The 27,163-nt window shown below is 41.5% G+C and overlaps 2 protein-coding genes across 3 annotated transcripts in view; one reads left to right on the forward strand and one right to left on the reverse strand.

The window, feature by feature from the left end:
- The window catches only part of rnf144aa (ring finger protein 144aa), a 154,829-nt gene that overhangs the window by 25,342 nt on the left and 102,324 nt on the right, over window positions 1–27,163 (forward strand). The gene's annotated exons all lie outside the window — the stretch shown is intronic.
- Window positions 21,134–27,163, reverse strand: part of cmpk2 (cytidine/uridine monophosphate kinase 2) — a 47,748-nt gene continuing 41,718 nt past the window's right edge. The window contains exons 5-7 of one of the 2 annotated variants that reach the window (XM_089003995.1): window positions 22,246–22,381; window positions 22,033–22,108; window positions 21,134–21,925 (exon numbers count right to left, since the gene is read on the reverse strand). In XM_089003995.1, coding sequence (XP_088860121.1) covers window positions 22,037–22,108; window positions 22,246–22,381 — 208 coding nt within the window. In that variant the 3' untranslated portion in view covers window positions 21,134–21,925; window positions 22,033–22,036. Of the gene's footprint in view, window positions 21,926–22,032; window positions 22,109–22,234; window positions 22,382–27,163 lie in introns of both variants that reach the window. The other variant, XM_089003996.1, reaches the window with a different exon arrangement.

Here is a 27,163-nt window from a genome sequence, read left to right on the forward strand (position 1 = left end):
AAGAAAGCGATGACAAAATAACACAAAGACCAGACAGCATATACAAAAGCATATTTTTTTGCTACCCAGTCATTGCTTAAGCAGATAAGGGCAGCACAGGTGCAGGTTTACACGGTGTCGTGAAGAAATTTGGTAAGTCATTCCCAGAGGCGAAAAAAACAACACCTTTTTTGTATGTCACATTTAGTGCATGCAAATGAACATTTTGTGAATTTAAAGTGGTGACTTGAAGGCTAACCGATGGATGCTGCATAGATTTGGAGGAACATGTCTGAAGCACCTGAATGTTTTTCCAATTACTTAATACTCCACTCTTGAACTTTTCCCCCACATGCACGAGCGACAGCGTTCCCTGAGAATTTCAACATTTGGACATAAAATGGCAACAGTTCCTGGTTCTCAATTTGTCATCTCTTTATTTTTGTTTTGTCCATTCCTTTTCTACCTCTTTTTTTGTAATTCAAAACAACAGGTTTGACCATTCCCCTCATTTATGGAAGCTGACCCAAATTTGTAATGTCAACGGTCACATAGACTTGTACAGTCGTCTCACCATTCTATCATGAATCGTTTTTTTAACATGGAATAGGGGGAGATTCATTTGTGAAATATACGACTCTCTTGTTAGTGTATCAGACAGCAATGTAAGTGTGCAAAAAGAACCCCATGAAAAAAGTCAAGTTGCTGTGTACAACACATACAATAGATTCAGACCCTATGTTTATAAAAATACATAATTTTGAACGCCGACTGGAATGGATACATTTTCCCGCACCTCGGCACTTTTCGGCTCTTGATTGTGTAGTTGTACTCGTGTTCTGTTTTCCGTTACGGCTGCATTAGGGGATCTGTGTGATTACCATTCAACTTGCAGATTATTGCATGTCACAGATCAACAGAACCCAGGCCCTGGAGTTGAAAAAATTCAATGGGGTCATTTGCTCCTCAGTAGCTTCAGCTGTCACGGTTGGCAAGCTTGTGTCAGCTGGTCTTGTTGGATTCTGCTTGAGCTCCCTTTGTGCCACGAGCTACCCGGTATTGAGTATTGAGAAAACATCATTAGAAGGTGACTGTTTCTTATCCATGTGGACAGATGGTTCTAATGTTATCAACCTTTCTCTGGTCGTTTTCAACCATTATTTGAGGCTTGCATCTGATACAATGTTGCATATGCCCTCTCATGGCATAACATCAAGATGCTGAAATGAATAGCAGCTGGTTCTCATTAAAAACCTTACAATTGATGAGACAAGAGTCAAAATGAATTGGGCGACTGTTAATTAATGCTCACATGTTGATGATGTTTACATTCATCAAGGAGGAGACTGTGCTGAGCAGTTGCGCCTTTTCGGCAGAATGAATATGCCACTACTGTTTTTGAATTGGAGGAATGTCGGTGCAATTCGACTGTCATCACTGGACAGCTTTGGGGCCATTATGCTTTTTTTTGCGCTGGTAATGGGCAGCATCTTCACAGCCCCGCTATGTTCAGCGGAAACGTCGGTGCTGTTGGACAGTCTGCGGCTTGGAATTGAAGCGGATTTATGTGGGACAGGAGATGTGAGGCAATCTCTTTTCGTCAATGGATGCTACAGCTGCATGTTAGCTTGTAGTCGACGTGCACATTCCACCATGATATCCCTGATCCACTGGTGGAAAGATGCTTTGAACCTCTCCTCTTTCATCTAGAACTGCTTACAGAAAGGGCTTAAGAATGAATGACTGTGTCTTTGTGTTGTCATATTGTTATATTATTTGTTATTTATTTATTTTTGTTCTTTTGCAAGAGTGGCTGCCTTTCCAGCAGCTCATGTATTTTGTTTCTCTACTTTCATTCCTCTCTTCACTTTGCTGCTGTGAAATGTAAATTTCTCCACTGCCGACTAATAAAGGCAAATCCAATGTACGGCATGTGATATTTTTCATGCAGTGTGAACAGTAGTTTTCTTTCAAGTGTGGATATAAATTGACTATGTATCGGATGCTTCTGTACTATAAGCATTCATACATCCGAGCAATATGTCACCAGAAACCACATATAGAAGCATGCAAGTGTGCTTTGAGAGTCGACTGACATGGTCCATAAATCGAAGAACTGTAATTTAGAGTAACAGTTGATATTTGACTTAAAGGACAACCGACACCATCCGGACAAGTTGCGTCCATAATTTGTAAAATCACTTCGAATGACTTCGACTGAGCGCATTTTACAAAGCTTTCACCGCATATAACTATATTTTATGGTTTAAGACTCGCGCTGAATATTCAGGAAGTCTTGTTTTCGATTTGATGACGATCTTGACGTGACATCACACTCGGAATCGCCCCTGACCGACAAAGTGACACCCAATGCATTTTGAGCACTTTTTTCATCTGAAAACACGGTGTTGATCACGAAATTAGAAGGAAAACTATATAAATAACGTGAATCGTTGTGTGTCGAACCAAGACTACCAATTGCAGTCAAACGCATATAGAAGGTACAGTGAGACCTCAACTTACGAACTTAATTGGTTCCCAGACAGAGTGTGTAAGGCGAAAAGTGTGGATCTAAAAAAAAATTCCCATAGGAAACCATTAAAATGGGAATAATCCGTTCCCGGGTTTCCATAAAATATACTTTCCAACTAAATACGCCTTAAAACTACACACAACCTACTTTATCCTATGTATAATAAATGTGCTGTTGTATTGTAATGAAAGAAATACACTGCACTGTATAATAAAGTCACTTTATTTACATTTGTGATGGTCATTGATGGCTCTTAATTGACACCTGTTGCTTTCTGACTTGTAAGGTCTTACGAAACTGAGGCATCACATTATCATTCATTATGTTGATGATTCTTATAGCCTTTTCTGAATGGAACTGTTCAATAAAAGCCTGCACATCGACTGTTGAATGACCTACTTCTGCTTGTCCTCTTGAAGGCAAATCAAATTCTCTGTGTTGATGACGTCATTATCGTCAGCACAAGCTCCTCGATGTCATCTGCATTCACTTCGAGTCCCGTAGGTGCTGGCAGAGATTTTATGAAAACAAAAGGCTCGAGTCGCGACAAAAGAAGGCGGGCGGGGCGAATAAAATGGCACACTCGCGTCTAACACTCACCTCGTGCAAAGCAAACTTTTGGAGCACAATCAAACTTTTGGAGCACAGGACATAGCGATGCACTCTCGTCGTAATCATGTCACTGGTGAGGTGACAGTGACTCGTTGAAATGAAATGAAATTGAAGTGTCGCGAACGTAGGCCACGCCCGAGCTGTCAACTCGCACGTGACAATTTAGCGTGACTATTGACACGCTGTTCCGGTGTGTGTGAAAACACTAGCTCTGATTGGCTTACGATGACACATGGCTCTACCGTTTAGCCAATCACAATCACTTCTATCGCAACTTGACAGAGGGGTGCGTTCAAGTGTAGCAACACCAAAATGTTGACAAGTGTTTGTCACCGCTCATTCAGTGAGACAATGCTTTCCAAACAGCCTAGAGTCATAAGAAGTCGTGCGCTATTCTCGAATATGAACGCACCCCAAGTCTTGGATGACAAACAAACAGAGCAGAGTAGACGTGTACGGCTGGTAGTTTCTTCAATTTATTCATAGTAACGCACCACATTTGAACTGAGGCTGAACACGAGCCTGTGGTGTTTATTTTCCGGTCCCATAATAGTAAAATTATCAGCAAAAAGATCCAAGTAGGCGATCGACGTGTGCATTCAATGAGAAGCGGTATGGAAAGTCGCGCCGGCTGCACCGTGTTCGGTCGTGTGCTACAGCCGAAGATCACTTTCGGCAGATCCGAAGGTCGTGTGCTTGATGGACCGGCCGTGGTGGGCGTGTATTATGAAAATAGTGCTCATTATAATGCTTAATTTTCATAAATTTGACGTTCGTATGATGAAAAGTTCGTATTATAAGGCGTTCGTAAGTTGAGGTCTCACTGTATTAGGTTGACACAAATTCCCAGCAGAGAAATCAGCCCATTTCCAACGGAGCTTGTGCGCCATTTTGTGCATTTTCTGGGACGCTACATTGGAGTCCAGACTTCTTTAATCGATTGAAAAAAATTATGCTTTCCTGTTCAGAACCATTTGAATCATATTCATAAATGGATGAGTAACAAGAAAGCATCTTCTCCGAATCTGAACTCTCTGAAAACATTGTTTTTATTCTCAAGGGTAGTTTGTGATGGTGTATCCTGCCCTGACGTCACGAACAAGGGGGCGGGACTTTCTCAATCTCACCATTTCTTGAGCTCATTTTGTGGCAGTTTTGGGATACTTTAAGTCATTTTTATTGGTGTTTTGCATTTGATTGAAATATCAGCCTGTGTGTTTTGGGTATTTTATATGCTATAAAACGTTTTTCTGATGTCAGTTAGGAAACAAAAAAATTGAGGTCGGTTGTCCTTTAATTCCCACTTCAAACATGCAGCATGATGACATATGTGGAAATAGTATTTGTTCCATGCAGCAATGTGATGACATCATTTTTAGCCGATGCCTCCATGAAATGAGATCAAGGAGTATCTTCTCATTTTTCAAAAGTATTTCTTCCTCCTTCTGTCTCCTCTGCCAATCTGTAATTAGCCATGACCATCAGGAGCATATTCACTGCTTTTAATACAGTGCCACTTGCCATTTTTTGTGCATGTCACTCAGGGTGGGCTTTTGCCGAAATTTAGCTGCTCCCCCACACGTCATGCAACGGCCTGGGCATCTGTGCATCATCCTCAATCGTCATTCTAAGCCGAACTCAACGTCATCTGTCATCGCTTCCCATCACTAAAATTCTTCCGCCAATCCACCAGTTTCCCTCTCTGAAAAAATGGATGATGGTAAATCCAATATGATTAAAATGGTAAATGTAGTGCACCATATATCAAAGTTTCTACATCATAGGTTGGCTATTTAAAGAGCCTTACACACACACACACACACACACACACACACACACACACACACACACACGCACGCACGCACGCACGCACGCACACGCACACACACAGACATACACACACAAAAACACAGGAGCAATAATAATATGAGTAAAAATAACAATAACCATGATGAAAATAATAGTATTAATAATAATCATAATGCAGGTTACAGAATAAAATTCATTATATATAGAGTTGTTTGTTCTGTTACAACAAGGGGAGCCAAACCATAGTCTTATTGTGCCGGACCTACGCTTCCCATAAATACTGAGGCTTGTGTCAGGAAGGGCATCTGACATAAAAGCTTGGCCAAAACAAACATGCAGATTAAACCTGCGAAGATAGAGGACACTGTTTCGCTGTGGCAACCTCTGAAAGGAAAAGCCGAAAGGAAAAGAAGTTCTTCATTGGAATTTTTGCATTGAATTTGGAGTGGTATCTCCAGAGGCATGACTATTGGAAATTTGGGGAAAATGTGTTGATTTACCCGAATGGAATATCTACTTTTGGACGGTAGAACCGTGTGAAGTAATTTATGAAGCGTGACATCTGCCGGATGAAATACCAACCCTGTTTTCTATTCTGTTCATTGAGGTGATGGCCGCAATAAGCCCCCTGCACCCCGGTCCAACCACACCAAATCTATCAGCAATTACATGTTTTTTCAATTCACGTGATCTCCGTTCGCACCCAGCCCACGACCACATCTCCCACCCCTGTCAATGAATGTCGTTATCATTATGTAATGGCTGCCAGTCAAAACTACCCTACTCGTCAAGGAACATTTCCAGGCCAAATTTTGCTCCCAATAGGTCAACACATTTAATTTTTACCCAGCACTTGTGCAAGAGCAGATTAAAATACCATTGTGAACTTTCCAAAAGAAGAATGCAAAAGATCCTCACCTCATCGAGTCCGATATCATCTTATACTGATTGCATAATAAAGAGGCCCAGTTAAATGCATTTCAGCTCATGAATGTCAATGCTTTTTCCAGTCTGTCTTGTTTTACACACGGCCAGGCTGCAGACAATCCACGTAATAAAACTGCCCTTCACGTCTATGGGATAGCACATGTAATAAAAGATCCAAATCAAGCATTCCTGGTGGAAATCACAGGCATCACGAGCTAGAGGCAGGCAGAAACTTTGAGCATGTCAGCTGTTTTTTTCCCAGGCCCGTCTCAAAGGAGAAGTTTATGTAAGTGGTTTATTGTGTGCCTGCATCATGGAGAGACAGGGGAGGTGGAGGGCATTTATGAGATTAGCACAAAGTAAACTTCTTAGAGTGATTTCCCCTGCAGAGTCGGCAAGGCAGAAAGTGCCGGGTTCACCATCAGTTCAGTTATCATTCACAGCACGGTACAGTAGTATTATGTTGGAGGTATGACATGTTTTCAGGGAAAATAAAGGAAGACAGAGACAAAATATCTCCATTAACTTAAGTGCATGGTGACGCCTGAAGCATAGCAGGTGACCGGCGGTGTCACATGTATGATGGTTATCCGTGTTCTTTGCACTTGCTCACTGTCTTGGAGGATGCAAGTCCAGGGATTTTCAAGGGCAACATTGGAGGGAATTTGAATCAAATCCAATAATGTAGATTAAAAAATATATTTTGTTTTGTGCGCAGTGACTCTGTCTCAAGAAAAATTTGGTAATTTCACCCCTATCCTGTGTTGATTAATCAATAATTGTGTATCAAAGCAAATTGGCAGGTACTCCCTTAATGCAACCAGCTGTGGAGTAATTGACTATCATCTAGTTTGCTGTTAATAGAAGTTATTACATCAACGACGGAAAATTGAAATACAGCCATGTAGACATTATTAGTATGGTGGCAAACACGAGTCCAGAAAAGTCGGATCGATATTCTAGCATCAAAAAAATATATTTAATAACTCATTCAATGCCAGACATGTGCAAAAATGTCTCCAGTACCATCCAGTACCAGGATTTTTGTGACTGTCACTCAAATTCCAGGACCCACAGAATATTGGGTTTTAGGACTACAAATCAATCAATGCAGTGTGAGATGCATGTGAAGCAAAACAATACAATGACTATTGTCCTATTTGCTGCCTGTGACTTTAAAATTTAGGACTGTGTGGCATCATTTATGCCGTAATATATTCTATTTCTTCATTATTTAGCAATTGACAAGAGGGATGATTAGAAGACTGAAATCACAAACAGTTAACCAGAAAATATATCTATTTTTTATAGTGTTTCAATGGTTTCATTGTTGCACATTCCTAAATGTTAGTGTCATGATCTGGTTGGCGACCAACGGGTGGCGCTGTCGGCCCCGCCTGCACCTGCACAGGTGCTGGTCGTCCCGAGCCTTGGCGGACTGCCACGTTCGGATTGGCGACCACCAGGTAGCGATGTCAGCCCTGCCTGCTGCCTCGCAGGTGCTGGTCGTTACAATCAGTGCCGCTTAAAAGGACTCCCGGCACGACCATCTGGTGTCGGGTCATTGTTGTATGCATTGTGCATCTTGATGCATGTTATATGCATGTGTGCGTGTTTGTTTCATCTTGGCGGACTTTTAATCTTGGTTTTCTTTTGATACTTTTTTTTTTCTGTTCAGACGATTTTGATGTTTTACTTTTTGTTCCTGTTGACTTTATTTTAATACAATTTGTCAAACACAACCTCCTGCTCCCACCTGCCAGCTTTTTTAGATCCGCACCCGCCATCACCACCTTGCAAAACGTGACAGAATGACCCGACCAACCATCGGATCCCGCAGGTACAACGGACCGGTCTCATTTCCACCCTGTGCCTGGCAGTGCAGCGTCCACTTTAGCCCACGCCTCGTTGAGTTTGAATTGCATCACTCGACGAGCCGTAACGTCCTCGTCAACGTCCGGCCGAGACCTCCTTCCAGGTGGCCGTCCAGGGTGACACTGGGTGTCTGGCAGTGCACGTCCACGTCCAGCCACGCTGTCGTCGTGCATGATGAATTGAGTCGCATCCACGACGAGCCGTGCAACGTCCGCGTCAACGTAAGTCAGAGACCCCACTCATCGCTGGATCCCGGAGCGGCTCAGGACTGGTCCCTCCTGCCTGCTTTTTGAAATCCGCACCCGCCATCACCACCTTGCAAAACGTGAGATAGCAGATATGGAATCAGGAATGAATGTTGCTATTGGGTCCTCCACAAATATTGAGTTGTTGTAAGTGACGTTTTATCGTAACGTTTCAAACCACTGCATTGTTTCAGAACTGTAATGAAAGTTTTGCTCCAAGAATATTTTCCATTTGCAGTGGCAATAAAATGTCGAGATACTCTGTGGAGTTTGGCTTCCTGCAAAACAAGTGGCAACGCTGCGGGACCGGTCACAGATGACAAAATCCATTCTCTGAATTGTTTTGGGGCGAAAGTGGAGAAGTGTATCGCTGTAATAAACAACTGACCTGGTGATAAAGTATCAGGCGGGAAGTGGCACTACATCACTCGGTGAAAGACAAACCCAATATAACACTTGAAAAGAGGAAGGGAGGGTAGGTAGACAATACACCCAGGAAAAGAGTATCGGCCTCTCGCGGGGGCTGTCGGCACTTTGTAATGAATAGCAACAGCTGGTCACTTTGATCAATTTGTCCAACAGTGATTTATTGGTCTGTATGTCACCCATGTGAACCCTAGAATGACTTTACACGCTGTGCATACAAAGGTAACGTGCAGTCCCACTTGGGCTCACTTGATATATATTAGAAGGTCCTTTCCTTTCTCTTGTCTGAGCCATATTAATCTACTGTGGCATGATAATATTCATTGAAGTAGGTATTGATGATACATTATAATGAGGTATCTTGTTTGCTTTCTCATAACATGAAATCCAAATTACGTGTTGGGTTTATTTGAGGTACTAAATTCAACATCGAGTGCAGCAGGTCTCAATGTGATTGGTCGGTTGTCTATGTGCACCCTGCGGCTGGGGACCAGTCTCCCCCAGCTCATCTACAAAGTCGAAGAGAATACAAATATGAATTAAAATAAGATAAAGACCAATGTGAAAACAAAGCTCTTAGATGTACGGTGAATGATACGGTGAATGAAGACTTTGATCAATTTAATCAATCTTAGCTATTCACTGAAAAACGTACCTCTCCTTTAGTGTGTGTGGCCATTGGTTCAGATGAAGTATGTTGAAATGACCTAAATTCGTTTTTACATTTTTCATTTACGGGTACGGGTCCATCAAGCACACGACCTTCGGATCTGGCGGCGTGATCTTCGGCGGAAGCATACGACCGAACAGCACTCCAGCCGGCGCTACTTTCCACACCCCCTCTCATTGAATGCACACGTCGATCGCCTACTTGGAGATTTTTGCTGATAATTTTACTATGATGGGACCGAAAAAACCCCACCACAGGCTCGTGTTCAGCCCAAGAAGACACAAAGTCGCTGAGAAGAAGGAGATAATTGAAAAACACGAACGAGGTGTGCGTTAGTGTTATTTAGTGCCTGAGCACGGCTATGCTAAGTCAATCATTGCTACCATTTTCCGGAACAGAAAAGCCATCAAAGGTGCGTCTGTTGCAAAAGGTGTTTCCGTGCTCTCAAAGCGACAGTCTCGGGCAATCGAAGAAGTTGAAAACTTCAGTTGATTTGGATTAACAAAAAGCAGCCATCCGGCGACAGCATGTGTAAAGCTATTTTATGCGAGAAAGCACGGCTAATTCACGCCGATATCGCCATGCGCCAACCTGGAAGTTTGGCGCTTATTGAGGATTTTAAAGCCAGTAACAGAACATCTGAGGAGGAGATGGCTGCAGCATCAAGTGAGGTCATAAAGGCAATGTTGGCAAATTGGAATGATGTGCATGCTTTTACCGAACAGTTCCATTCAGAAAAGACTGTGGCTATCACAATCATCAACATGATGAACAATAATGTGATGCCTCAGCTTCGTAAGACCTTACAAGTCAGAAAGCAACAGGTGTCAATTAAGAGGTTTTTAATCAGCAAAAATGATGAGGAGTCTCGAAAGAAAAAAGAAGAGAAGCCACACCAGAGGTTAAGTTACCAACAGTCCTTATGGAAGGTGACTCTCCTTCCATAAGCCATCAACGACCATCAAAAAGGTAAATAAAACTTGACTTCCAACACCATTCCATCAAGCCATCAATGACCAGTATAAAGGGAAATACAGTGAGACCTCAACTTACGAACTTAATTGGTTCCCAGACAGAGTGTGTAAGGCGAAAAGTGTGTATGTAAAAAAAAAACAATTCCCATAGGAAACCATTAAAATGGGAATAATCCGTTCCCGGGTTTCCATAAAATATACTTTTCAACTAAATAAGCCTTAAAACTACACACAACCTACCCTATCCTATGTATAATAAATGTGCTATTGTATTGTAATGAAAAAAATACACTGCACTGTATAATAAAGTCACTTTATTTACATTTGTGATGGTCATTGAAGGCTCTTAATTGACACCTGTTGCTTTCTGACTTGTAAGGTCTTACGAAACTGAGGCATCACATTATCATTCATCATGTTAATGATTCTTATAGCCTTTTCTGAATGGAACTGTTCAATAAAAGCCTGCACATCAACTGTTGAATGGCCTGCTTCTGCTTGTCCTCTTGAAGGCAAATCAAATTCTCTGTGTTGATGACCTCATTATGCAACAAGCTCCTCGATGTCATCTGCATTCACTTCGAGTCCCGTAGGTGCTGGCAGAGATTTTATGACAACAAAAGGCTCGAGTCCGATGATTCCACGGACGCGGAATAAAACGCGACAAAAGAAGGCGGGCGGGGCGAATAAAATGGCACACTCGCGTCTAACAATCACTTTGTGCAAAGCAAACACTTGAAGCAGAAGCAAACATTTGGAGCACAAGACATAGCGATGCACTTTCGTCGTAATCATGTCACTGGTAAGGTGACAGTGACTCGTTGAAATGAAATGAAATTCCAGAACGACAATGAAATGAAGTGTCGCGAACGCAGGCTACGCCCGAGCTGTCAACTCGCACGTGACAATTTAGCGTGACTATTGACACGCTGTTCCGGTGTGTGTGAAAACACTAGCTCTGATTGGCTTACGATGACACATGACTCTACCGTTTAGCCAATCACAATCACTTCTATCGCAACTTGACAGAGGGTGCGTTCAAGTGTAGCAACACAAAAACGTTGGCAAGTGTTTGTCACCGCTCATTCAGTGAGACAATGCTTTCCAAACAGCCTAGAGTCATAAGAAGTCGTGCGCTATTCTCGAACCTGAACGCACCCCAAGTCTTGGATGACAAACAAACAGAGCAGAGTAGACGTGTACGGCTGGTAGTTTCTTCAATTTATTCATAGTAACGCACCACATTTGAACTGAGGCTGAACACGAGCCTGTGGTGTTTATTTTCCGGTCCCATAATAGTAAAATTATCAGCAAAAAGCTCCAAGTAGGCGATCGACGTGTGCATTCAATGAGAAGCGGTATGGAAGGTAGCGCCGCGCTGTTCGGTCATGCTTCTGCCGAAGATCACTTTCGCCAGATCCGAAGGTCGTGTGCTTGATGGACCGGCCGTGGTGGGTGTGTATTATGAAAATAGTACGTATTATAAGGCTTAATTTTCATGAATTTGACATTCCTATGATGAAAAGTTCGTATTATAAGGCCTTCGTAAGTTGAGGTTTCACTGTAAAATGACTTTTATTTTATAGCACAGTTTATTTCTTTAATTACAGTCCTTATGGAATGTGACTCTTTCCAAACAGCAATTCCCTTTGACCTCGGACCTCCAACGCCATTCCATCAAGCCATCAATGACCATCACAAATGTAAATAAAGTGACTTTTGATACAATGCAGTGTATTTCTTTCATTACAATACAATAGTTCATTTAATATACATAGAATAAGGTATGTTGTGTGTAGTTTTAAGGCTTATTTAGTTGAAAAGTAATCGTTGTACTAAATTCATCCTGTCTACTTGATAACTAATGTTAAGCAGATTCCTTACTTACAGACAGTGTATTGTCGGTGTTCAAATACCTGACATGTTTCGGCGACTACTTCCGCCTTCGTCAGAGTGTCACGGATGTTGCTGTGACGCGCCATTTTCAGCTGGTGTTGCTATGAAGGCGTGACCTACCTGTCAGAACACAACATAAACACACCGGTCAAACCACACACAACTCTCCGTCAAATCTTGGTACACCCAAAGGACAAAATACTCCCAGAAAACAAATGTAACTCAATATTTGAAATCCCATGCAAGTCATGCAATAAATCATACATCGGGGAGACAGGAAGGAGTTTCAATACAAGAAAAAAAGAGCACAAGAACGAGTGCGAGAAGGAGACGGCAACAATCCAAACAAGAGCAATAAAAGAACAAGCACAACAGGAGCACCATAAATCAGCCATCACGGACCACTGCAAAAGAGAGAACCACATCATGGACTGGGAGAAGGCCAGAGTCATCCGCACCGAAGACAACAAACATCAGCGCTGGATCAGGGAGGCCATTGAAATCCGAAAGCGAGGACCAAGGACCATCAACAGGGATGAGGGAGCTTACATGCTCTCTACTACCTGGAGAAGCATCCTGGAGGGACGAGCGGACAGCGGGGGGCGTGGCTTGCCTGTCAGTTCTGACAGGTAGGTCACGCCCTCATAGCAACACCAGCTGAAAATGGCGCGTCACAGCAACATCCGTGACACTCTGACGAAGGCGGAAGTAGTCGCCGAAACATGTCAGGTATTTGAACACCGACAATACACTGTCTGTAAGTAAGGAATCTGCTTAACATTAGTTGAAAAGTATATTTTATGGAAACCCGGGAACGGATTATTCCCATTGTAATGGTTTCCTATGGGATTTTTTTTTTGAAATACACACTTGTCGCCTTCCACACTCTGGGAACCAATTACGTTCGTAAGTTGAGGTCTCACTATATATCTCATCTCTCATCTCATCTCATCTCATTTTCCGTACCGCTTATTCCTCATTAGGGTCGCGGGGGTTGCTGGAGCCTTTCTCAGCTGTCTTCGGGCACGAGGCGGGGGACACCCTGAATTGGTTGCCAGCCAATCGCAGGGCACACAAAGACATACAACAGTCACTCTCACACTCACACCTAGGGACAATTTGGAGTGGCCAATCTGCCTGCCATGCATGTTTTTGGAGTGTGGGAGGAAATCGGAGTACCCGGAGAAAACCCACGCGGGTCCGGGGAGAACATGCAAACTCCACACGGATGGATGGATATATTTGATATTTATTGTAATTGTGTATGTTATTTTGAGAATATTGTGGTAGTTCACGTTTCGAAATTCAAGTCGCATCTTCTTTTGTGAAGAAATAAAACCTCAATAAAAATATGCAGACACGCAGTTGCAAATATCATATTTCTTGCATCCACTGAAACATCCATTTGTGAAAGATAGCATCTAATTTAATCTGCTGAATTCGTGCTACACATGGATGTTTTTTCCCTCAATATATGCACCATGCACATATCTATCCCGCTTGGCAGAGATGGCACAAAAGATGACCCGAAGAGCATCCATAGACCATAAAACGTAATCCCATAATGTATAAACCATTTTTTGAAAGGTGATGCATTAAATCTCAAAGGCCTTATTGAGAATGTCACTTTTACCACTGCAGCACTGCCCATTCAAAAAAAAAAACAACAACTCAGTCAAACATTCAAACTATGCAATTTCATCCTGTTGCCCCTATTTTTTCTCCCCCCCACCACTTAGTCTGAGGAAATACACTGGCTAAATGCTGACACCAGCAGTTTCTCGTCTCTGTGTCTCAGCTTTTAGCTCCCTGGAATCCGTTTCATCTCCAGCGCTGCCAATAGCAGGACAAATTAATGCGAGGGCATTCCTAATGCGATTTAGCCAGCAGATGATTATAAAATAACACATTACCCTACAGCCCGTAAGGCAACGAGAGCAACATACAAAAACCAAACGAGAACTCTTTTAATCTTCATCAACCATAATCAGCTCTGCTTAAAGCCCATCGATTCTTTCTTCTATGCATAAATGTGTACCAAATCTAATCTGCGTGTTACTGTCTCCACCTGTGTTTGTATAATAGTGTTTGCATGTGTGTCAGCAGCTTTTCTTTGATGGGAGGAGTGAGGATTTATCTTTCCTTGGTGGGGAAGCCCCATACTAATTAAGTTTGGGCCTATTAGAGTGTGCGCCTCAGCCCAGCAGTATTAGGAGGTGTCACTCTCGCATTCATCTTGGGAGCTTGAAGAAGCCGGCGGCAATCGAGATACCGTGCTGCCATTAAGTTCCAGACTGCTGATGCCCTTACAGGATGGATGTGTTTATGAATCAATACATGCACTTGGCTCGATTTTTAACTTTCTGACTCATCAACAGGGGAAAACTTCCTTTCGGCCTGATAGTAGTGCTCCTCCAAGATGCACTGGCATTAACAGATTAAAGAGTAAATCATTGTTGAAAAGTGAATTGTGTGTAATTTATTGATCACCACTGAAACAATATTCATGTAGAATGTTGATCACTGATTACCATTGGGCCTCAACTTGCACAAGATATTACACCAACTGTTACACACTCTGTCCACCTTGCATACATCATTCGGACTGCAGAGATTTTGTAATTGGCCATCTTAATTTTTACAGTGTTCAGATGCAAATCTGCTTTCGCAAGGCCCCCATAAATAATTGAGTTTGAACAATCACTTTGAATAATTCATTTCCAAATATTCTAGTGTTTTTTTTTTTTTTTAACCAGAGGGCAGGTTGACTTCGGTGACAGCAGCAATGTGTGGCATGTGTCTGTGTCCCTTCTTAATTGCTGTAGAGTTCATTGGTACCAGCAGGCATCTTTGGAAAAAAGGAGCCAGAGGACAAACGGGGAAAAAAAATCTCTCCTGTAATCCTACCTTTTTCTCATATCTTTGAGAACTCCTATACTGACTCTGGCTGCCTGTGTTTGTTGCTGATGAGTTGAAGCTCAGGGAATTAATGACTACTGTTGTGCTTTCCCCCCCAATATGTCTATTGGGAGGGATAAGAGGAGGGAGGGGAAGTGGGAAGCCTGAGAGAACTGAGGAGACTTCAACCGCGGTGGGAAATTAAAACTAGAGCTTTAGGAAAGAGATAAGTTGACGTGTGCACTGAGGCCTCCAGACCTTTTAGATCTACAAGGAATACGACGCCCCTGATTAAAATCACAACTATCATTAAAGCAGGGCCCAACTTGCATTTTTTAATTGAGGGTTTTCAAACACATGGTCGGACCTGACTGCAAAACCCTTAAGTGGAAGAAGTGGAAGGATTTCTCTCTGTGACTTCACTTTCTTAGGCCACGGGTGTTTATTATGTGTTTTCTGCCGTTTAGGCCACTCAAGTTAATGATAATTACAACAATATTTTTTTCCTGCCCGCCACATCCACCTTTCATCTAAAATGGTTTGGTATAATGGCTTTGTTTTTTTTTCCTCTTACATATAAAAGGTACTTATTGCACAAACCATTCACAATCTTAACATATTATGCGAATGCAGCACGTGACCCAATAAATAAGGCTAAAAAGTGTCATGTTGCTTCAAATGTAGTATTTTAGGTTTGGTGTTTTCAAGTTCTTGACAGCATTTAATAATGTATGTTTCTAATACACGCGAAAAAATGTGCTGCTTGTTGGGCACCTGTTTGTTTGATTGATTATGAGGACCTTTGTCTATAAGCCCAGGTACCATCAAATAAAGCTCGAGATGCTTTGCAGGGTTTGACCCAGACAAGTTGAAACAAAAGGCTCGTCACACAGATTGTCTGTAATTGACGGGAGCAGATTTCCGAAGAGAAACGAAGGCAGTTGTCCCGGTAATCACGCTCGAAGTTAATCTGCTCAATGTCACACTTTTATTGTTTATATATCCATAATACAAGAAAAACACCGCCTTTGATATTTCCATCATCCAGCCCCCCTGCAGTGATTTGTCTTAAGCTTTGAACCACATCTCCATGTTTGGTCTGCCTTGAATAGGCGAGTTGCAGACTTCGCAGATGGCAAATGTTCACCTGGGCGTGACACCAGTTTCCAAAATGTCTTTTGATGTTCGACAACACTTTGTTCCAGTGACCCCGAGGTCACTGGAACAAATATATATATATATATATATATATATATATATATATATATATATATATATATATATATATATATATATATATATATATATATATATACACACACACGCACACGTACGTGCACACACACAAGTACATTGAAGGATACTGAAAACCAAACTGTGGTGCTTTGTGATTGATTTCGAACAAGACCCTCAAGATTTAAACAGCTAAGTTCAGTTTGATTAGCTACAGAATCGCAAATACATTGACAGAGAGCCCCAACTAGCAGAACGGCAAAATAAAGATGAAAAAGTTGTGTGACATAATGTACAATAATTTAAGATGTCACTGAGTATTCCAGAAGAGCCCATAGTTGTTTCAAGAAAGACAATGTGCATCTGTTCGGAGAATACACTTATTGCTTATCTTATAATATAATAAATAACTGTACACTTTTTGCTTTAGCAAATTGCATGACTGAAGTTTTGGACTATTTTTTTCTTTTCAGTTTTGGGAGGGAGACAACTGTTTTTCCCTTCTCATTTATAAACTCTGCCGTATCAAACCCGCAAAGCCACATTCTCATTACAGTAGCCGGAAAGTGCAGCAAAGGCCTCGTTGCTGGCTATTGATTTACGTGTCGTAGAGATGGCTGACAGATTGCCTACTACTCCACGTGATCCAGGAACGAGTTTGGGATTAAGGGGCATGGATTGGTATTGATTTCTATCAGATACAAAAATTTCATTTGGACTCATTTCGTTTCTGGTGCACTGTGAATCAAACCATAGCACAGATCCCTTAATACCTCCCGCTCGTCTTCCCTTTTCCCCCCTTTTAAAGACCACTCTAATAACAGGGTTAAAACCTTGTGTTGTTTTACCATTACAAACGAACTTATCAATTAGGGGCAAGCAAAAGACTAAGACCAAGGACCCACTCAGTCTCATGAGACGAAGCTGAAATGAGTTCTCACACACTGGACGAGCCACTCGGTTTGCTGGGTAATTCGACATGGATCCACGGTGGCAGTTGTGTGTGAATTGCAGCGTCGTTTACCGGATAGATTTTTTTTTTGCACAGAATGACCCATTTTCTCCTGAAAATAAGGCCAATTTATTTAACGGTGCCTCATGAGTGTCTGTTTTTAATCTGCTGTCTCTGACGATGAGATGAATCTCTGCTACTGGATTTATGTCCTCATCTCACGCATAACAGCTTGAGCACATGAAGATCACAAAGCATACTGACAGATGTGAAATGAAAATGATGTGTGATGTACTACACCATCAGAATATCACTTACCGGACAGTAAAAAACAGGAATTGATTTAGTTTTAATATTTGATGGCATTATAAAAGAACTAGAGCGATAAATATTCTCATCATCAATATCATAAATTGCATGGTTAGATGTGTGGTTGGGTTATTAGAATGGATACCCTAAATAGTTTACCATTATTTAGTGATGAAGTTTTTGTGATGAAATTGCATCCATCAAACCATTTTTTAATGGCACTAATTCTCAAGAGTTAACACTGGATGAAATGTGTCACGTCCGCTAGAGGAGTGGCGACAGGACTCGAGGGACGACGGAAGGTGGTTAAGGTCGAATTCAAAATACACGGTGGAGACAGTGATTCCAAAAAAGAGTCTTTACTGAGACACACATGGCAAAAACAGAAAATAAGGCAAGGTAGAGGGCAACGACAAAAACAGACCTGCGGGTGACGGGGAACTTCCTGGAATACACCGACAACAACTGAACGGTAAGGGTGGTTTTTATAGCCAGAAGGCACAATTAAGGAAATGGGGAACATGTGCGTGAGTCAGGAGAGCAAGGAAGGGAGGGGCCCGCTCCAAGGAGCAGCGGAAGAAGAGACAGGAGGGGAGGGGCACGCTCCTGGCGTCGACGAGGATGTGACAAAATGTGTGATTGACTGTGAATTGGTGTCCACCCAATCTCAGTTTAAGTATATATTTGAATTTAATGTTATATGCATATCCATCCATTTTTCAGACATTTTTATCCGCATTAGTTTTTTTGTGATAAACAAAGTAATCAAAATGACTGATTTAAATGTATGGTTATTTCAATTGTCAATGTTGCTGGGGTACAGCATTTACAACAAATTATTTAATATTTATTGCAAAATATATTTTATTTGTCGTCACATGTATACTTTCACCTTACTGTGTTTAGGCAAGATTTCCAGAATTGAACTGGAATCCAAAATTGTGAAGTTGGAAAGAATTAACACAAATATTTATTTCAGAAAAAAACAGATTACAACACCGCCAAAGTATAAGAAAAGTCGCTAGGACAACACGAGAATCATGAGTGAAACACAATTGCTTGCAAAGGCAAAATATCAACATAAATGGCATCCAATCTGTTTGCTCTGTTATCACAGCCTTTGAAATATTAACAATAGGTTCTTGTCAAAATGCACATGCAAATTTTGAGGGTACAATGACAACGGTGTGTTTTAATCAACATTTTACACAATTTAAAAAAAAAAATAACAGCTCTCATGTTTATATCATATATAAGGGTATTTCATGTCATTTCATTGTATTTATATTTTTCATATATTTTTTCTGAAGCGCAGTTGGCCTTCATGGTTAAGAACCGCGTTACGGTCCGCTGGGACCGTGTTCGAATTATTTTCTGGAGTGACGGAAAAGTATGTCAGAGTGGTGCAAGACATATATCATGACTGTAAGACCATTGTGAGGTGTGCTGTCGGTGTGATTTAGGAATTCAAGGTGGAGGTGGGACTCCACCAGGGGTCAGCTCTGAGCCCCTTCTTGTTTGCTATATGGTGATGGACAGGCTGACAGACGATGTTAGACAAGAATCTCCTTGGACCATGATGTTTGCAGATGACATTGTGATCTGTCGCGAGAACAGGGAACAGGTGGCGGAGAAACTAGAGAAGTGGAGATATGCCCTAGAAAGGAGAGGATTGAAGATCAATCGCAGCAAGACGGAATACATGTGTGTGAATGAGAGGGATCCAAATACAAGAGTGATGCTACAGGGAGAAGAGATAAAGAAGGTGGAGGATTTTAAGTACTTGGGGTCAACTGTCCAGAGCAATGGAGAGTGTGGAAAAGAGGTGAAGAAGCGTGTCCAGGCAGGTTGGAGTGGCTGGAGAAAAATGTCTGGTGTGATGTGTGATAGAAGGGTTTCAGCTCGGATGAAAGGAAAAGTGTATAAAACAGTGGTGAGACCAGCCATGATTTTATTATATTTTCATAATACACACCCACCACGGCCGGTCCATCAAGCACACAAACTTCGGATCTGGCGAAAGTGATCTTCGGCTGTAGCACATGACCGTACAGCGCTCCAGCCGGCGCTACTTTCCATACCCCTTCTCATTGAATGCACACATCGATCGCCTACTTGGAGCTTTTTGCTGATAATTTTACTATTATGGGACCGGAAAATAAACACCACAGGCTTGTGTTCAGCCTCAGTTCAAATGTGGTGTGTTACTATGAAAAAATTGAACTACCAGCCGTACACGTCTACTCTGCTCTGTTTGTTTGTCATTGAAGACTTGGGGTGCGTTCAGGTTCAAGAATAGCGCACGACTTCTTATGACTCTAGAGTCTAGACTGTTTGGAAAGCATTGTCTCACTGAATGAGCGGTGACAAACACTTGCCAAGGTTTTTGTGTTGCTACACTTGAACGCACCCCCCTGTCAAGATGCGATAGAAGTGATTGTGATTGGCTAAAGGGTAGAGTCATGTGTCATGGTAAGCCTATCAGAGCCAGTGTTTTCACAAACACCGGAACGGCGTGTCAATAGTCACGCTAAATTGTCACGTGCGAGTTGACAGCTCGGGCGTGGCTGCCGCTCGTGGCTGCCGCTCGTGGCACTTCAATTTCATTTCATTTCAACGAGTCACTGTCACCTCACCAGTGACATGATTACGACGAGAGTTCATCGCTATGTCCTGTGCTCCAAAAGTTTGCTTGTGCTCCAAAAGTTTGCTTTGCACGAGGTGAGTGTTAGACGCGAGTGTCCCATTTTATTCGCCCCGCCCGCCTTCTTTTGTCGCGTTTTATTCCACGTCCGTGGAATCATCGGACTCGCGCCTTTTGTTGTCATAAAATTTCTGCCAGCACCTACGGGACTCGAAGTGAATGCAGATGACATCGAGGAGCTTGTGCTGACCATAATGAGGTCATCAACACAGAGAATTTGATTTGCCTTCAAGAGGACAAGCACAAGTAGGCCATTCAACAGTTGATGTGCAGGCTTTTATTGAACAGTTCCATTCAGAAAAGGCTATAAGAATAATCAACATAATGAACGATAATGTGATGCCTCAGTTTCGTAAGACCTTACAAGTCAGAAAGCAACAGGTGTCAATTAAGAGCCATCAATGACCATCACAAATGTAAATAAAGTGACTTTATTATACAGTGCAGTGTATTTCTTTCATTGCAATACAATAGCACATTTATTATACACAGGATAAGGTATAGGTTGTATGTAGTTTTAAGGTTTATTTAGTTTTAAAGTATATTTTATGGAAACCCGGGAACAGATTATTCCCATTTTAATGGTTTCCTATGGGAATTTGTTTTTTTTTTTAGATACACACTTTTCGCCTTACACACTCTGTCTGGGAACCAATTAAGTTCGTAAGTTGAGGTCTCACTGTACTTCTATTTTTTTTTGTGGCAACTGATTACATCAACATTTTTTAGTACAGTTAACTCAAAATATTTGAGTACAGTTAACTCAATTTTTTGAGTACAGATTACTCAAAATTTTTGAGTAGTGGAAATAAATTTTATGAGTTTGCCTGAACTTAAAGGATGTACTTTCAGTTTACTTTAATGTTTTCTTGATATCTTAATTTTTAAGGTAAAAATAGGTTTCATATTAAAGCTTAAACAACTCAAATTTATAATGTTACATGAAAACATATATTCATGTATACTGTACTTACATTTGCCTTCTATGTCTAAAAACAAAAACACACCTCACGTCTGTTTTAGTTCACATTTTTTATTAAGGTTTAAAACAACCTTTGATAAAACATTAATGATAACAGTACCAAAATGCACAGCATATCCACGTACCAAAACAACAAATAAACCCCTGAGCAGAAGTTGTGAAATAAACACAACAAAACAAAACAGAAAAAACAACAAATTATACTCTACTGTTCTATTAAAAAATTAATTCTCTAATAAGCATATACTTGAATAAAGAGAATACATTTCAATGTGCTCGTTATAAGGTGCAAATCAAGGTAAAACTTACTAAAAACAAACACAGTATTCATAAAATGAAAAAAGACATTTTTGTGGAATCCAAGTTTACACATCAAATTATTAATAGAAAATCAGTCACAAACAGGTATACAAAGCAGAGTGAAACAGAAATTACTTATCCAGTGTTGCTTTAATATTGAAGGCACTGGCACTTTTTTTTCAAGAATGAGTAAGTGTTTGGATAAGCAAAGTAAAGTTGGTGTAGATCTAGTGGGTCCAAATTAAAGAAAGTTATGGATTATTATAGCTCAAATCCAAGCATATCCTTCATAATAGTTTGGAAACTCCGCACTATCCCAATTGCATTTTTACAACTGCGTCACTGTATTGATTAATGAACATCAGTTGCTGGTAAGAGCAGAGGAGAATGTGAGACTTGAGATTGTTTAAAAAAAAGAACAATCAATGAAGTATCAACTAATGGTGTAAAATACTCCAAAATATGTTAAAAAGGTAAAATTTTGTTCAATATACAAAATACCTACATGTAGTATGATATTCATCAGGTAATTAAGAATATAGCATAAATAAAAATGTAAACATACCTTAGATAATGGTGTTGCTCAATTTGCACCCGGGGGCTGAAAGGTTGAAGAGAAAATAACACGACAATGAATGTAATCCTTTAGTAATTTAATAAAACACATTTATCCATGTTAACTTTTTATGTTTAATAAATCTCATGTACCAGATTAAATGTTGCAATCAAACCAGTCAGGCGTTTTCAGTTTGATGACTTGACCTCCATCAGCTCTCTCGGTATCCTTAATATGCCAAAAATACATTTTAAAAAAGTTTGTTTAATTTACACATGCATAACCATTTAAAGCTGCATCCATTGTACATATTCCAATCCACTGTACATTTTATTTGGCTATCATGATATTTACTTAGGGCGGACCGGTAGGAGAGTGGTTAGCACACCGGCTTCACAGTGCAGAGGTCGCCGGTTCACGTCCCGGTCCGGCCTCCCTGTGTGGCGTTTGCATGTTCTCCCCGGGCCCGCGTGGGTTTTCTCCGGGTCCTCCGGTTTCCTCCTAAACTCCAAAAACATGCATGGCAGGCAGATTGACCACTCCAAATTGTCCCTCGGTGTGAGTGTGAGAGTGACTGTTGTACGTCTTTGTGTGCCCTGCGATTGGCTGGCAACCAATTCAGGGTGTGTCCCCCCTCATGCCCGAAGACAGCTGAGATAGGCTCTAGCACCCCCCGCGACCCTAATGAGGAATAAGCGGTACGGAAAATGGATGGATATTTACTTGCATTCTTAAAACTGCAGCACTACCGCTGCACATGAACGTGTATAGAGAGCTTGTGCTGGACAATGACACGCAGTGCTGTCGTTTCCAAACAAAGTTAATTCAAAGCACTAAGCTGCTGGGCGTTGCAGCCTCGGTGTGGAGGATTTCGTGTGACCCTTATGACTTTTGAAGTTTATATAAACCTTAATTTTACACCCATTTGACGATTACTCTCGGACCTTCGCGGACACAAACATAACCTGCAACAGATATTACTCCGCCACCGCTCAACTAAACCTGTGCGGTACTATTCTCTAAGTAACACTTCTGTGTCTTTCAACAAACAAGAGACGTTTAAGAAAAATTCATACATACAGTAAAGTCTCGTTATATCGATATCGGATATATCGATAGTCCCGGTTATATCGATACTATTTCTATTCACGCACGGAGAAAATTACATGCAAACAGGGTCGGATATATCGATAGTCCCGGTTATATCGATATTTTTTCGGACTCCCTTGAATATCGATATAACGAGACTTTACTGTATATAGCCACAGAAGAGCGCTTAACATATGAGAAGTCCTGGGCTCAAAACAACGCAGCTGAAAGAGTGGGTGAGAAAGGCCTCAGTCGCAAGCACGACCACGAACTAGCATCTTTGCTAACTTGTGAAAGGCGGCAAGTTTCACAAACTGACTTTCCAATTTTGCTGTCAAAAACACAACAAAATATTCCTTTTCTGTACACCAACTACAGCATTGATACACTGGGTCCTTGGAATATTAAATAATGTTGTTTGTCTTCTCACCTGAATTCGTGGGTCTCTGCAAGCTTCAGCCGCCGAGAAGTAAAAACGCGCACGGTGAGACCACGCCTGCAGTGACGTCATCACACGGCGTTCTGCCGTTTACTCAAAATATATGAGTATATGACAGCCATGAACTCACTATTGATTTACTGCAAATTAAAAACGCATGACTATTCAGAAAACTCAAAACGTTTAAGTTTTTGAAACAAAAAAAATCGGCTTTTGAGTTGACTGACCTTAATGACTTTGAGTCACTAGTACTGTTCGGGTTTACAGTGTACTTATGAGCACAATTCTAAGAGGTTCTAAAAATCACTCACACAGTTATCATGCTGACATGGGGATGCTTTATGGAATGTTTGTCTCCCACTGTGTTCCTCAATTAGTCCAGGTTTTTGCAGCAAGGCCCGGATTCACCTTCAAAAGGAGGGGTACAAATAGCCATGTTTCAATTGATTTCCCCCTGCTTTTTCCTCTCAGCCATTGATTAAATCTCTGCCATTATTTGCCGTACAGGCCAGGGAGTGGCTTTATTGCACTGCTTGGCGGTTGCGTGTCTCATTCCTGCCTAGTCCTGTAGACTGAGAAATAAAGCACATCTCTACCTCTGTAGAGATGTGATGGAAAACCCACAAGGTAACCCAGAGCCCCAGGCTTGACTCTTCAGGCTGTTTTTTTCATAACTGCAGAAACAGATTTCTCCCCTTAATAAAGGTGTCAAGGAGGTAACAAGAGTGGTCGAGTGGGGTCGTCTAGGTTTCAGTAAACGCCCTCATATCCTGAACCCGCATACCTCCTCAGCCGCTGGGGATGACAGCGCCCCAGTCCAAGAGTTTGACCCCACAGATTGATTTATCGTAATCAACTGTGGAGCAGGAGAATCCGGAGGATGCCTGCGTAGCGAGGAAAGGCACCTTGGGACCATCCAGACAATCACGAGACCCTTCATCAATTTACACATGACATAAAGCAAAGACAGAGATCTGCTGCTGCTAAAGGTGGGAGAGGGGAAGGCATGAGGGGTGAGCAAGGTAGGAATGGTAAGATGAATGTGTATATTTCTGCGTGGGCGTGTGTGCGGAGGTGGGCAATGATGGCAGGATATAGGATGGGGAGGGTCCCTAAGGTCGAGACAGTTAATTAGCTTTGCAAGAAAACAATCACACTAACGAGCCAAACAAACTTATTAGACTCATTCCATTATCCTTGCTATCCTCCAAAGGCCACCGCCAAAGTGGCAGGGTGAGAGATGGCTTTGTGTCTTCCGCAGTTGCACATTAACGCTCTTTGCATGACAATTTTTGTGCGAGGCTAAAGAAATAGCTGTTCTATAGAAACCTTATTGAATTACAAATCTTCCTGCCCCCATTGTGAACTTACACCATACATTAAAAAAAAATGCTATGTGGGAATAGTGATGCAAACAAATATAATACAGGACATATGATGAATGTTTTGCAGGCGAGGAGGGGGGTAAAAAAAATCATATTCCTTTATTCAAGTGCGGTATGCTTTGAACGGCACTCGTACTATAAAGTATAACGAGAGAGGGTCTATTTAGGCAAAGTCCATGATGTTATCATAGGCATAGTTTCACAGTGAAACCAATTAACATCCTTCATCGAGCTATTTCATTTCTGGGTCGCGTCATTTACTCCCTCTAGCCATCTATTTTATATGCCTTATGCCACAGGTGTCAAAGTTGAGGCCCAGGTACCAAATCTGGCCCGCCACATAATTTTATTCGGCCGGTGAAAGCAAATCAAGCATTTCAAGTGGCTTGATGCTTGCTAAAGTCCGAATCAAAATTTCAAATTTTCCCATGTAAACAAAAATAACAGTCATTATTCTTGACTTCATTTTTGAAAAGTAGTTATTCATTAATTTGTTGTGTGTTGCAGCCTGCACTCCAGAAGTATTTGATATAACACAAAATGCGAGCTTGTCTCTGGTTTGTGTCCTTATATTACAAGAACACACCGAAAATTTGATGAGTGGGGCTTGGAATCTTCATTATTCCATTACAATTATATTCAATGAAGTCTACCAAGGTTGAAATACTGACAAAATTTCACTTTGTTTTGTTATCCAATGACATTATTGTCTTTGATTTGGTGGTTCTCTAGTCAAGATCATGTTCTGTAACTCTCCTGACTTATAGTCTCGAAAAGAGTAGTTTATGTCCTGTGAATACCCAAAACACCATAAATTACAGTAACTGTGGGTCAACAAAACTGCAACAAGTGGCGGGATGGATGAAGACATATGAGGTGACATTTTAAAGAAAAAAAACACCTTATTTTTTTCTGTCCATGTGTTCGTTAGCAGGCTTCTTTCTTGGTCATTGACAAAGATGTGAGGTGATGAACCTGACGGATGATAACAGTTTAATTCTGTGACAGGTGGAAACGTTGTGTCCTCCCTCCTGAGAATGTCATGAAAATTGTTTGTGTGATTATGGTGCAAGTCTATTTATTCACAATGGGACAAATAAACACCAGTCAAAGAATTTAACTCGTGTACTTTGGTGTTGACCTAAACAGAGTCGATAATGGAGGAGGACACAAGCGTAGTGTAAAAAAATTAAAATAACAAGAAGATTTCATCAGACATTGACAATTGACCAAAATTAAGACCCACCCTTGATTGGTTGTCCTCACATTTTACAGTTTACACACAACACATTTTACAAGCTGGCAGTTGTTGGGGCTAGAAATGAGTTTCAGTAATGGGAGATAGAGGGTGAAAATGATACAGCAACCCCCTTCTCGCTTCCTTCAGGCATGAATGCACCTCTAGCTTTATGTGGCCAGTGTATGCTCCACGTTGGCGAAAAATGAACTTGGTACATAAAACAGCATCTGCCCACGCAATCTGCACCCCTTGCGAGCGGACACTCTCATGCGGCGACTCCTACTAGCGCTCACGCAGATTAAACAAGGCTTGACATAAATTGCCAAAACCGGGAGGTGATCGTCACACAGGAATCGAGTTGCTGCTGGTCTTAAAATTTAGGCCATTTCCTCACACACCTATACCATATAGATCTTCAAAAGTAACATTGAAAACTCACCTCATTTTCTTTCGCCCTATGTGAGTTCAACATAAAATATTCATGCAAACAATGACATGGGTTCATTTAAGTTTATTCCCCGTGTGAACCGCCACAGACGCATGTTAAAACGCATGTAGTGTAGTCGCGCTGGCATATGGCCACAAGGGAGGATGTGTTGGGCTGAATATAACGGGGCCGCAGTGGAGAGCGAGAGCAGATGCAGTCCTCCAGGGGTGAGGTTGGCACCAGGCTGCTTTCCTTGGCCAATGTCCATGCTCTCCCACTGCTAACCGACTGCAGGAGATGTCTTTAATATGGTTTTAAGTCTCATTGAGCAGCGGGGAACCCAGGGATCCAATTTAATACCGGCCAGCTGCCGAAATCGCCTTCTCACAGTTTGCCATATGTAGGTCTTAGTGAAAATGAGTGGGAGCAAGTTGTAACACTGCACTTGCAAGTTTGTTTTAATGATGCTCAAGTGCGTAATGATAAGGATGGCAGGAACAGTGGGGCGCGGCGGTGGATGATGCAAATGTGCACACAAGACTAACCGGTAAACAGCATAAGGAGAAAAATAATGCTTGTAATGTAAACGGCATAAGGAGGATAAAGGAGCTTGTAATTAGGGCTGCTTCAAAATGTTTTAAACCGGGAACAGGATATAATATTTTTGAAGAAATAAACACAAATATGCCAGTCTGTGGTGGAA

This window comes from Hippocampus bargibanti, linkage group LG09 (assembly GCF_051943395.1).
Source record: "Hippocampus bargibanti isolate YZ-2025 linkage group LG09, ASM5194339v1, whole genome shotgun sequence".
In the NCBI taxonomy this organism is placed as follows: Eukaryota; Metazoa; Chordata; class Actinopteri; order Syngnathiformes; family Syngnathidae; genus Hippocampus; species Hippocampus bargibanti.